The sequence below is a fragment of the Uloborus diversus genome, chromosome 2 (genome assembly GCF_026930045.1).
Source record: "Uloborus diversus isolate 005 chromosome 2, Udiv.v.3.1, whole genome shotgun sequence".
NCBI lineage: Eukaryota > Metazoa > Arthropoda > Arachnida > Araneae > Uloboridae > Uloborus > Uloborus diversus.
In genome coordinates this window covers 3,129,649-3,142,840 of record NC_072732.1, presented here as the reverse complement: position 1 = coordinate 3,142,840, position 13,192 = coordinate 3,129,649, and the positions used below count along the sequence as shown (strand labels likewise).

General features: G+C 33.5%; 1 protein-coding gene across 3 annotated transcripts in view; it reads left to right on the top strand.

Annotated features, from left to right (window-relative positions):
• The window catches only part of LOC129216857 (protein unc-45 homolog B-like), a 98,517-nt gene that overhangs the window by 41,432 nt on the left and 43,893 nt on the right, over positions 1–13,192 (top strand). For all 3 annotated transcript variants that reach the window (XM_054851072.1, XM_054851069.1, XM_054851070.1), the window contains exons 3-4: positions 2,156–2,331; positions 8,153–8,242. In XM_054851072.1, the coding sequence (XP_054707047.1) occupies positions 2,156–2,331; positions 8,153–8,242 (266 nt within the window). The remainder of the gene's footprint in view (positions 1–2,155; positions 2,332–8,152; positions 8,243–13,192) is intronic.

The window sequence follows — 13,192 nt, the reverse complement described above, 5'->3', positions numbered from 1 at the left end:
TATTTTGAATTATTGTGTTTTTAGTGTGTTTCTGGTAGTTTGTATTTTGGTCTGGTTGGCATTTTTGTAGCACAAAAATGGTGTTAATTTCACATAAAATCTGTGACTTTATTGTATACTGAACGGAGGAGATCTGTGACTTATATCCGACTGTGATGTATATTAAAAGTCGGAGGGATAACTGGCGAGCCCGAGGTCTCATAGTACTTTCGTAATGAGACCAAGGCAGGGGTCTCATTACGAAAGTACTATGAGACCTCGGGCTCGTATCCCGGAGAAACAACGGAAAAAAATTAATTTCATTAAATAATTAATGACATAATTTGAATTTTTCCTGTTGGCGCTAAAAAAGCATCGCTAAGAACGATGTATGACATATGACGTCATACATAGTTTTCTTGGCGACGCTTTTTTGGCGCCAACAGGAAAAAGTCGCCAAGAGGGGGTATATCAAATTTGTTCCGTATTTTGCTTGACTTTTCGCAATATCTTTTGAAAGTTCGCATTTGGCAGAATGAAGCACACTTTTGATTTTCTTTTCCAACTTTTTCTACATACGAGGAAAAAATCTGATGTTGAGTTAATGTTTTTCTTTCTCAGCTGCTGAGTTTTTTAGAAAATAGTTTCTTGTTTATATCTGTCTCTCCCTCGTAGCCCTGGATTTGTCACCCAGCGAGGTGAAAACTGTGTTAATTTATAATTTTTAACTATATATACTTAATAATATTTTAAGGAAATTTAAATATTTTTTAAAAATGTTTGTAATTTAGTTGTTTTATAATCTTTTATCATTTATATTTAATAATTTTTAAGCAAACTTTAAAAAATAAAATTATGTTGGAAATTGATATTATCAATTCTTTACGTTTATTTTGTTATATCTGGCTGACTATATATATATATATATATATATATATATATATATATATATATATATATGTTGCTTCTGTAGCTCAGTTGGTCTCTCTTTTAAGGTGCCATATTTTTCTTGGTCAGTCATGTCGGCTGTTTTCCGTCATGCGCTCGATTAGGCAATTTATGATTGAAAACTCCGTCTGCAAACCTTAAGTTTAAATGAATGGAACCTTGATTAGATAAATGACTCTTCATTAGTCATATTACATTTTTAACAGTAATGGTTTTGCATGTTTACTAAATTATCTGTGCTTCGAGAGAACTTATTTTCCAATTTCATGTTTCATATGCAAATAGCTCGCCAAGGATATCATTGTGTTATATCACCATGGAGGAAATAAAAAGAGATAATTTCAGCCACAGGTATTGTTTTCTGCAAAGGACTTCAACTACAATCTGCAACTCAGCATTGGTACATAACTTCACTGGATCTAATCTCATCGCTCAATAAATCATTTATAATTTAGCTGATTTGCAATTTTTAATTACAGTGAAGCACCGTTTATATGTTTCTCTTTTATATGTTTTTATCAATTATACGTTTTTTAAATTTGTCCCTGTAGAGTCTAATATGTATTAACCTATACCTATTATACGTTTTTTCATTCGTACGCTTTTTACATACAATAAGGTTTTTTTGTTGTTACAGTAGAAGACCGTTATAATGTGAACTTATATTACTCAATTCTCTATAAACCGCACAACTCTTCAGAAGCAAACGATAGGTTTTGAAGCTTAAAAAATCCCTCTGTTTTGCTTTGCAAGCATAAAAATGGTTAGGCAAATTAAATTTTGAAACAGTTTTTCATCTTTCCATCTTACTTCAAAGCTTTTAAATTGAAAATGAGTACTCATAGTAAACAGAAAATACCAGATGGCCCTTGAAAATGCAGCTGTTATGCAAACCATGCAATTAGCAGAAGTGCAGGATTTTGATCGTGAAACATATTCATTTGTGAATGGCTAACTGTAATATTAGTGCTTCAATACTCATTGCAGATAAAACTCATTCTGAAGTGCTAATATAGAGACATATTCTGAATATTAGTTTCAAAATTTGTGAAATGAGCTGTATAACGCAATAACCTGTATAACGCAAAAGCTCTGGTCCCAAGGTGTGCGTTATAATGCTCTTCTACTGTATTTACATTTGATAAACCTTTTCACTAAATGAAACAACTCGTCCAAACGAGCGAGTCCAACGAATGAGCTTCCTGTTCATTCTCTCTCTCCCCCGCAGCCCTGGAGCTGTGCCCCAGCGACGTGAAGGCCCTGTTCCGGCGCTGCCAGGCCAGGGAGGCGCTGGGCCAGTTCAGCGAAGCGTTCAAGGACGCCAGGGCCGTGCACCACCTGGACCCCAAGAACGCCGCGGTGCAGCCAATCCTCACCAGGCTCAACGTCAAGCTGCAGGAAAAGGTGAGAGTCCCGCTTCCTGTTTGGGATTGTTCTGCAGTGTGCAGGTAAACGGCAGTATCTGCAGAAATGAGGTTTCAAGGTATTTGAAGAAACGTGTTTTGGATTCAATACTAACAATTGGGAAATGTTAGAATTAGATGTCTTTTTCGCGCCTTTTTTTCAGCGGAAACCAAATAAGCGAGCTTGTACAATAAAGATAACATACAATAGATGACAAAAATGCAAAAAAATGAAAAATGAAAAATTTGCAGTTACTGCCCTTTACCTGCACACGGCAGTGTTGTCCTGAGAAAAAAGTACTGTCGGACCACAGATTGTATGGAAAGACAAACATCCCTTTTACGGCCGGAAATGGACGAATCTATTATTTTTTACCGACGCCAGCTTTTGCAGAAGCAGAGTCTCATTCAAATGAGCCGAGTGACGGCATCTTGTTACTTTTCACCCTCATTCAGATAGATTCGTCTTATCTGGACGTTTGAAAATTCCATGCGATCCGGGGTTGGACATTACCATTAACCATTTTTTTGTTTCACAAAATTGGGTGCAACCTCATTTTGTAGATGCAGTGGAGCACTGTTTATACGTTTCTCTTTTATAGGTTTTTATCAATTATACGTTTTATAAACTGGTCCCTGCAGGGTCTAATACGCATTAACCTATACCTATTATACATATTTTCATTTGAGTTCTTTTTTCATACAGTCCCTCCAAAATCATATAAATGGTGCTTCACTGTAAATAAAAAAAATTGGGTCCATCCCTAACTTTATATTTAAAAATTGGGTGGAACCCCAATTTTGCTGTTCTGTGAGAATTGCAATGCAAATAAAGTTTGAAATATTTCATATTTTACGTTTCCGGGAAGTCCGTTCGATGTATTTTTCTATTGGAAGATCAAAAACATTTTTGATGTATGAGACTCACGCAAGTGTTTTTTTTTTTTATTAAATTTTTTTTCTTTTGTTTGAAGATAAATTTGTTTTATTTGCTCAGTGGCGTATACAAGGGGGGGGGGGATTTAAACCTCCATCCCCCTTGGATTTTTAATGATACATATATATATCATTAAAAATCATCGTATGATCAAACCCTGCCCTTGGAAAAATCTTGGATACGCCGGTGTATTTGCTGCTTGAAGCCACCCTGGCATCATATCGTTTTTAGTTTCGTCGTCTTTCGGACAATCAGAAAAAATCCCTTTCACAGTCAATCTTCCCAAAGAGAAAAAATTATGCAGCTTATCTGTTTTTTCCTTTAAATGAGAAGAACTCTGAAAAGAAAAAAAATAAATAAATGTTTTATTATATGTCCAGCCAACATCCAATCAGTCATTGAAATCATAGTATGCAAATGAGCTTCTCACTCTTGACTAATCTGATGTTAGCTGTAGCAAACTGAAGAAACTGGATATTCAACATGGTTAATTTTAACAACTAATTTCATGTATCTAGGCTTCCTTTTAATAGATAATTAAGTGTTAAATTGATATTTTCATTTATCATTAATCTTCCTACGCGTTAGTAGAGGACCACAACCCTCCTTCCCATACCCTCGGAAATCTTCCCGAAGTCGACGATAGGTCGTCTCCCCTTTTTTATCTCCAGTCCCACAGAATACGTAAAATCAGGGTTCCACTGTTAATCTTATGTTTAAAAATGCCGATTCCGTATGTTTGTAATTGCTATATTCGAGGAGTAGTTGATGGATTGACTTTAAATTTTCATAATCAAAATTTCAGTTTCATCTTGGATTTTGTATTTTTTTTCTTAAAGAAATGCAAATGTGTCCTTCACACCAGAGGCATATTTGGATGTGAAGCCGCCCTCTAGTTGTGTTAATTTACAGAGTTGGGGGAAAAAATCATGATTTCTGTTTAATAATTAATTTGATTTTGAAAAAATTTGAATCAGCTTTTTTTTTTTAATTAAATCATTTTTTAAAATGAAATCTGGTCAAAATCAAATTTGAAATGCAATAATAATGATCAACATTAAACTAACAAAATTATAATCGCTAATTCTAAGTAATAATAATTATTGTCTTGAAGTTTTTCATTATAGCACTTCATTTCCTTTTTTTAATTGATGATATTTTTATTTACTTAATTATTTTTTTTTTACTCCCTATGATTTTATTCATAAGAATGTCAAACTTTTAAAGTAAGAGAAGTTTCTGAAGTTTTAGATATTGCTAAATGTAATGTAATAATAATAATAATGTACTGTTATACAGTTAGCAAATTACAATTTAAAATTGATTTGAGGTGCAAAACAGGAGATTATATGTGCGGTTAGTATGTAAATGAAAAATTGGTTGGTCATCCTATGAAAGAACCCATGAAAGGTCACTCCTATGGCCTTATGACTAAAAAAAAAAGTTTTTTTTTGGTTAAAAAAAAAGGTTAGGGAAAAAGTGCCGCCCTGGGCTATAGCCCAGTAAGCCCATACGTAAATACGGCACTGCTTCACACCCCAACCCCAGTCATTTAGGGATTTTTACTCTAACCTGGGCCCGATGGCTAACATTCAGGTATTTTTGCTTCCCCCAGACTCAAAAAAAAGGGGCCCCAAGGCTCCCCCAAAAAAGGGGCTTGTTACTTCCAGGGGAAAGGATCCTTTAATTCAACTAAAAGAGCTCTTTTGAGTAGAAATTTTGCAGTAAAAAGGGTTTCCTTTTGTGTATAATACAGGGTGCAGCAAAAAAAAACTCTTACAAAGTTAGCGTCATCCAATGGAAGTAAACTAATTTACTTTTAATGAGTTTCTTTCTTTATTTTTGTCCCTCACTTTATTAGAAAATAATTTATAATATATCTCCCAGTTTCTGTATTGCTTTTCGGTTTCCTCACAATTTTAAATCATAAAAAAATATCGGACGAAAATTGTATCATCGAATGGAAGAAAGGTAATTTCATTTTAATAAGTGCCTAATTTATTTTTGTCTCTCATTTTATTAGAAAGTAGTTTACAATATATTACCTAGTTTATGTATTGTTTTTCGGTTTCCTCACAATTTTGAACAAAAGACCTGCTATTTCAAGGTTACGCTGGAAGAAATACAAATACAAATACAAAAGTGACGACCAGCAACAGGCTCTGGGCTCAGCTAGACTGGTCCTAGTCCATTGACAATCCCCAGTGAAGATCAATGGCCCTCTTAAAACTGTCTACTCCCTTTCTCATGACCACCTCTTCCAGTAAGCTGTTCCGAGGTTCCACTACCCTGCTAAGATAATAATTTTTCCTAACATCCGTGTTAGCCTGAGATTTAAATAGCTTAAAACAACGACCCCTCGTCCCGTTTTCGGTGCTAAACTTCAGCCCCGTAACATCTTTCATTTTAATAAATTTAAACAACTGAATCATGTCCCCTCGGTCTCTTCTTTGCTCAAGACTACATTTTTAGCCTTCTAAGCCTGGAATCATAGTCTAAGTGAGAAAGTCCATTTATAAGCCTTGTAGCCCGCCTTTGAACCCTTTCCAATACGTTTCACTGATTTACCGTTCAACTCAAAACCCCCAGAGTGATAGGATTTGGTCTGTAGACACCACAAGCACCTTAGAAAATGTTAAACTTCTCCAAAATCCAAAGCCGGGCTTGGTCTGTGATAGAATCAGCACTAGCGACTGAGTGACAAAAAAAAAAAGTTTTTTTTTACTAGATGAGGGCCGTAAAATGAATTACAAAGTGTACCAAAAGAGCATTTTGCAGCTGTTGTACTTCTGTGGGTCTAACAGCACTTCAGCAGTGTAGACTGGACATTTCAATTCCACTCCACACCAGTTCATATGGCCAAAAAAAGACGAAGGGTGGTGCAAGGTGCATTGTTTTCGACATGATATCATCTGTAGAGTAGACATTCTACTCGCTAGACTTCAATTCCGTTTATTGCACTGTATGGCCTATTTTAGAGTCAAAGGTCTACCCTAAGCTACATAAAAGTTTGGACGCTCTAAACCAATTACTTTAGAGGAAATGGGATTGATTAAAGATAAAAGACTTGTGGCCATTGGCTGAAAATTTCAATGAGCAGTTGCACCACTGTATCACTGCAAATGGCGGTTAGTTTGAACCAATTAAATTTATTAATTGCTAAAAAGTATATTCATATTATTATTTTTTGCATTTTGTTAATTAATTTATTTTTAATGAAGTTATATGGAAAATTGCTTGTCCGTGTTTTTTCGCCGCACCCTGTGTATCCATATACAAAATCTAAGTATTTTGCAATCGTAATTACCATTGCAATTAATTAAAGAGTAATTTCTAAGAATCTTTTTAAACTTTAGTGTAGACGATTGTGTTAAAAACATAGAAAATTGAGATTTATATTCAAATCAAATTATAAAGGAGATGAGAGGAATATGCTTTGAGTTCAAAAACTTGCCTTTATGATGAAGTTTTGTCAAAATTTCTAAGGGGCAAGGAAGGCACATTGAATAATGCAGAAAAAAAAAGGAGGGCAGTCTGCATCAAACGTTACCATGAAAGAGTGACAAAATACCATTACTATTGAGCTATAATACCTGAAACTGTGATACAGTAGAAGACCGTTATAACGCCGACCTGTTCTCTATAAACCGCACTACTTTTCAGAAGTAAACAATAGGTTTTGAAGTTTAAAAAATCCCTCCGTTTTGCTTTGCAAGCATAAAAACGGTTAGGCAAACTAAATTTTGAAAGTTTTTTCATCTTTCCATCTTATTTCAAAGCTTTTAAATTGAAAATGAGTACTCATAGTAAACAGAAAATACCAGATGGCTTTTGAAAATGCAGTGGTTATGCAAACCATGAAGCTAGCAGAAGTGCAGGATTTTGATTGTGAAACATATTTATTTGTGAATAACTAATTTGGTGCTTTAATACTCATTGCAGATAAAACCCATTCTGAAGTGCTAATATATAGATCTATTCTGAATGTTAGTTTCAAAATTTGTGAAATGATCTATATGACGCAAAATCCTGTATAACGCAAAAGCTCTGGTCCCAAGGTGTGTGTTATAACGGTCTTCTACTGTACTGTCCGATACGTAACTCTTCATATGTATTCATCAACCTTCGACAGTTTAGCATCTTGCCCAAGCTGTTCCCCACAATTTTAGCAGACAAACTTTTTAATTGGGAATAACCCTGGTATTTCCCAATACAGTAGAAGACCGTTATAACGCACATCTTGGGACCAGAGCTTTTGCGTTATACAGGTTTTTGCGTTACATAGATCATTTCACAAATTCTGAAAATAGTATTCAGAATATATCTATATATTAGCACTTCAGAATGAGTTCTATCTGCAAGGAGTATTAAAACACTAATTATACAATTAATCATTCACAAATAAATATGCTTTACAATTAAAAGTGAATTATCATGCACTCTGCCAGCTTCATGGTTTGCATAAGAGCTGCATTTTCAAGAACCATCTGATATTTTCTCTTTACTGTGAATATTAATTTTCATTTAAAAGCTTTGAATTAAGCTGGAAAGATGAAAAACTGTTTTAAAATTTAATTTGCCTAATCATTTTTATGTTTGCAAAGCAAAACAGGGGGATTTTTTAAACTCCAAAATCTATTGTTTACTTCTGAAAAGTGGTGCGGTTTATAGAGAATCGCGTTATACAGGTCGGCATTATAACGGCCTTCTACTGTATTGTAACCCTGTTGTTATTATTGTAATTACAACAGAGTTGTTATTACTACTATTGTTATTACTGTAACCCTGGTCGGGACCCAGCATGTTCGAGTCCCTCGCAGATGGAAGTTTGAACGAAACGAATGTTTCCCTTTTCGGACGATTGATCTGTGGTTTGCATTTCCAGGCCAAGGAGCAGGCCAGCACCTTGAACAAGGTGAAGAGCATGTTCGACTACCTGCTGGGGGAAGACGTTTCCCAGGAGAACAGAGTGCAGGTGAGTCTTTGACAGTTCTAATCAGGGTTGGCAATTTTTTGCCGGAGGCGGAAAAAACCATGGAAAAAACCACGGTTTTTGCCACCCGGCAAAAATTGGTTTTTGCCAGTTTTTGCCAAAGTGGCAAAAATAGATTTTGTGTTAACAACTTATGGGCAGTTTTTTTTCCTTTTATATAAAAGTAAAAGCATGAAAAGATTTTGATAAAAGGCTTTGCCATTTTCCTGTAGAGTGAGCTAGTATCATTAAAAAGTAGAGTGAATATAAAATGCACATAAGGATCAGCTTTTTTTTTTTCTTCTTTTTAAATTCTTCTCTTGGCTATCCATTTTCCCAGTTAGTGAGAAAAAATGCATCATTTCTTTAGTGAGAAAAAGTTAATATTTTTCCATATTCAAGTAAATATTCTGTCATTAATTAAATAGCTTAAAAATCTTAGTGGGATCAAAAAAAAAGTAATTAATTAAATATATATATATATAATTATAATTCAATCTTTTTATTAATTTACTAAGCTTAAGTACCCATTCTTTGTTTTAGCATTGAAGGAATTGGCTCATTCTGAAGAAATTATTTTAGCAAACATTTAAAATCTTAAGTTTTGCAATCCCAACATTTGTTTTTTATTTATTTTTCACCATATAAATTAGAAGTAACATGGAGAGACATAACTGAAATATTAAAGTGCATTATTTATATTATATGGTCACTATTTCTTGATTAACACTATGATGCTACTTTATTTGCAATTAGGTTTTTGCCGTTTTTTCCATTTTTGCCAGTTTTTTCCATTTTTGCCATGGTTTTTTTCCACTCTCACGGCAAAAACCCAACCCTGATTCTGATCTCTTTAGTGAAGCAGTAATGGAAATTTCCTTGTACTGACTAAAAAACTCACAATTCCTTGAAAAATTTCGTACGCTTTTGAAGCAGCTTTTTTACTATTTGTGCATTGAAGAAGGGAGTAATATTTGTTAGTTACGCACAGCTGAAATTGATTTTATTGAACTGCTCATCAAACAGTTTAAAATTTCAATGCAGTTTGTGTCCTTATGTGCAACTCATGAGTTATCAGCAGTGTCAGGGAAGCCGTATTTGTTTCTTCTTAGAATGTATGTCTAAAAATAGATATTGTTACAAATTCTTTAAATAGTAATTAGTTTCATGATTAATTTGTTGTAATCTGGCTAAATTTGGCGTTTGTTCGATTAACTTTCATCTAAAATTATCGTAGTAACGTAACCTGAAAATTGTTTCTTATAACGTAAATACAACCCCCTAACATTTGACCAAAGTATATGATTATATGATTCCCCCATGATATGATTCCCCCATTTCTGAAGGATAACAGGGTTTGTTCGGGTCCTTACAAGTCCTTACTTTAATATTTTGCCTTATAAGTGCTAACAGGTCCTTATTTTAATGCCCCAAGTCCACATCCATCTGTGCAACTGCCGAATCCAAAATATGATGGGTCTCTCTGAATTCTTAAATGACTGCAATACTTAATGACTTTATTAAATTGTCTGGATCAGTTAATGACAAGGTTTGTGATTTTTGTTGATTTTTTTGACCAAAACAAAAAAAGTCTGATTTTTTTAAATTCAAATCCGATTATTTAAATTTTTTTTTAATCTTCCAAAATTTGTAGTTATTAAATCATTTTACATTTGTAAACATAGTATATTTCATACAGTAGCTGACTCCATTCAGCTTACTTTTAAAACTAAGATAAGTTCTCTTTCTATTCAATACATTTTAAAGATTAATAAATATGTTATAATACTTAGATAAGAAGAGATTTTGTTTTATACTTTGCTTAAAAATAAGGTTTCCATCATCATGTACATTAGGGTGGTTCGAGAAAACTTTTTTACGGCTAGAGTCCAGTACACCCCCTTATTTTTTTTTTTGACTTACTAATAGTATTATGGTGTAAAAGTTTTAGCTTCTGACTCAAATTTTAAGAGGGTGCTCAATTACCCCTTCCATTTAACATTAGCCGAAGCATAGAAAATCATAAATTTAGAAACGTTTCATTTCCCCAGCTGTTTTTCTTTGTAAATAATTATTTTATTGCAATGCATATGCATATTACTAGTGTTTATTATAATATGTAGCGTTGGTTTTTCAGTTCAATGTATTTTTTCAACCCTTCCCCTCCCAATACTTACAAAGTTTGGGGCAGGGGTTGAGCCGATGCGGTCGCAACACAAAGCCCAAGCGCTGAAATATGACGTCACTCAATCTAGGCACCGGATTATGTTGGCGTTTAATGTTGGGACGTTTTGATTGAACTTTTCATTGTTGAGAAACAATTTGATTTTATCGAATTGCAAAAAAAAAAGGGATTGAAAATGCAGTATAATTTTTTATTTTATTTTTTTATTTCTAATGGCAAGATTTTGTGACAACTACAGATACAAAAGTACAATTGGATTAAGGATTTAAACAAGTTTACAAAGATAAAAAAAAAAAAAATAATAAAAAAGCATCTGTAGCAAAAGTCTATGAATCCAAAAGGCCCCTGACCTCCCAGTATCAGTTCGCAAGAGAGCGTTTGGAAAGAGCAGGGCAAATAATGAGATGGTCCACATCCATGATCCGTCACAGATCACAAAGACTGCGAGAAAATACTTTAAAGTTTTCTATACATATTAATATATAGATATTCATAATTACTTTTAGAGAGAGTTATTTCAACTTAATATTTTCTAATAAGTAAGGTTTTACTCATGCCTGAAAGTTTTACAAAAGCCCAATTTGTATTAGATTTTTGGATCTAAGTTTCTTTGACTCGCCACTAATTGTTTGGTAATATCGAATTTAGGTTGTCGACTCTATGCATTAACACTAAACCTAATGGTACAATGCACCTCTTTCAACTAACTAACAATTGTTTGGCGCAGCATAGCCTATTAAGACAACCCAATCGACCCAACCAACCATTACAGTAAAAATGGCAGATTTCCGATAATGTTGACTGTTGGCGCAGTTTAAAACTTTATCAAGTTTCTTGGAAATTGTTGAAGTGTGAATTTTTTTCTTTTTTACAAATCAAACCTTCAAAAGCCTTTCAGAGTCAAAAAAAAAAAAAAAAAAGTCAAGGCGCAGTTAAAATTTCGTCAAAACCAAAATTGTTATCGAAAACCGAGAAAATGTTCGCGATCATGAAATTGCGCCACAAATCTCCATCTCAAAGTTTTCCAAAATTAGTATCACAAATTTGGTGGGTTTTAAAATTATATCAAAACGCGCATAATAATGCACATTTAAAATTTATATTACGACTTCATTTATTTATTTGACCGATTTTTTTTACATTAATAAATGTTTTAACATTGTTTTTTGGCATTTAAAATCATGCCGAAAACCGTGCTTTAAATTACTAGCACAAGTTCAACAAATTTGAAATCACGCCAAAATATTTTGTTTGCGAAAATGCTTGGTTAAAATCAAAGTAATTTGAAAAAAAAAAAAAACCACACACACACACAAAGAGAAAGAGAAGGAAAGAAAAGAAATCTATAAGCGGATTTTCCCTTAAAATGCCCGTTGCAAGTTTTTGGCGAGATTAATTGCCGGCAAGACAATACGTCAGATAAGTTGCAAACTTTTGAAAACCCTGCCATAATCATAGATTATATTTTCGGTTAGATAAAAATTGCAGTTTGTTAATGCATTACTCTAAATGTTTCAAACATTTCATATTCTTTAAACAGGTAATCCATGAACTTCATCTCATAGCGAAAATTTCGGATACGGTTTTCAGAAAATAGTTAAGTTTAGCTAGCTTCTTGATTTAACTTTCGAACCAGCTGGTTAAATTTTAAAATACAGTGCATCTTTTACCAACAAGAAAAGAAATTTTCAATTAGACGAGCATTGTCTGTGTATAAATATTTTAATTCCGCTAAGAAAATCTGAATTGTATCCAGTAAATTTCAACCTGTAGTGCTGTCAAAGCATTATATACCGCTATGTTTCACATTCAACTAATCCGGCAACTACCTGGACTCTCAGTTAGTGCTTAAGAAAAGTTAACTTTCATGATTATGAGAGAATGTTATATGACAAAAAAAATCACAACTTACCTTTTATGTTTTAAATATACTCCAAATCCTTCGGAAATAACTTTCTTCAGCGTAGCCTATCGATCTTCATCATAAAATAGGCTGGAATATGCATGTTAGTGAAAATAAAGTTGCCTAGATTTAATGACGTACTCCTTAGCAACCAATTCAGTTCTTGGGCTTTGTGTTGCGACGGTAACGGTTGAGCATCCTCTTTCAGTTTAAATAGGAAGCTAAAATTCTCCCAGTACATTACTATCCACAAGTCTAAAACTATGGAGGGGTGTCCTGTTATCTAGGAGAAACTTTTTTTTACACGTATATTTGAACCACTCTAGTGTACACCTACAATCCAGTGCAAAAGATAATGTTGAGCAACAACTTTACTTAACTATATTAGTGATGGTGTGTAAGAAAAACTGCACATTTGTATTTGGTTGTGTACTGAATTGAACTGTAGTTTTAGAGTAAAAGCAATATTGCAAGAATGAAAATCTGTTTCACGCAGAGAAAGAGGGATCTATGTCGTTTTGCCTGTTGAAGGTAAGATTGTAAAATGCAGTATATACGTAGTTAAATTTAGATCAACACATTCTAAAAATGCAAATTTAATTTTTAAAAATAAAATGAACTGATTTTGATTTATGATTTGGTTAAAAAAATCACTTGATTTAAAACGATGAGCCCTGGTTAATTACATACAAATAAATAAAGAAATGAGGACAGCTGCTTAGTGATGTAAAATACCCGGGTATTTATGTTTAGGGGTAAATACCCAGGGTAAATACCCAAAATGGGTATTTTCCCGGGTATTTATTTCAAAAATGTAGATTCAACTAAAATACTTTTCTGCATGTATTCCACTATGTATAACCAA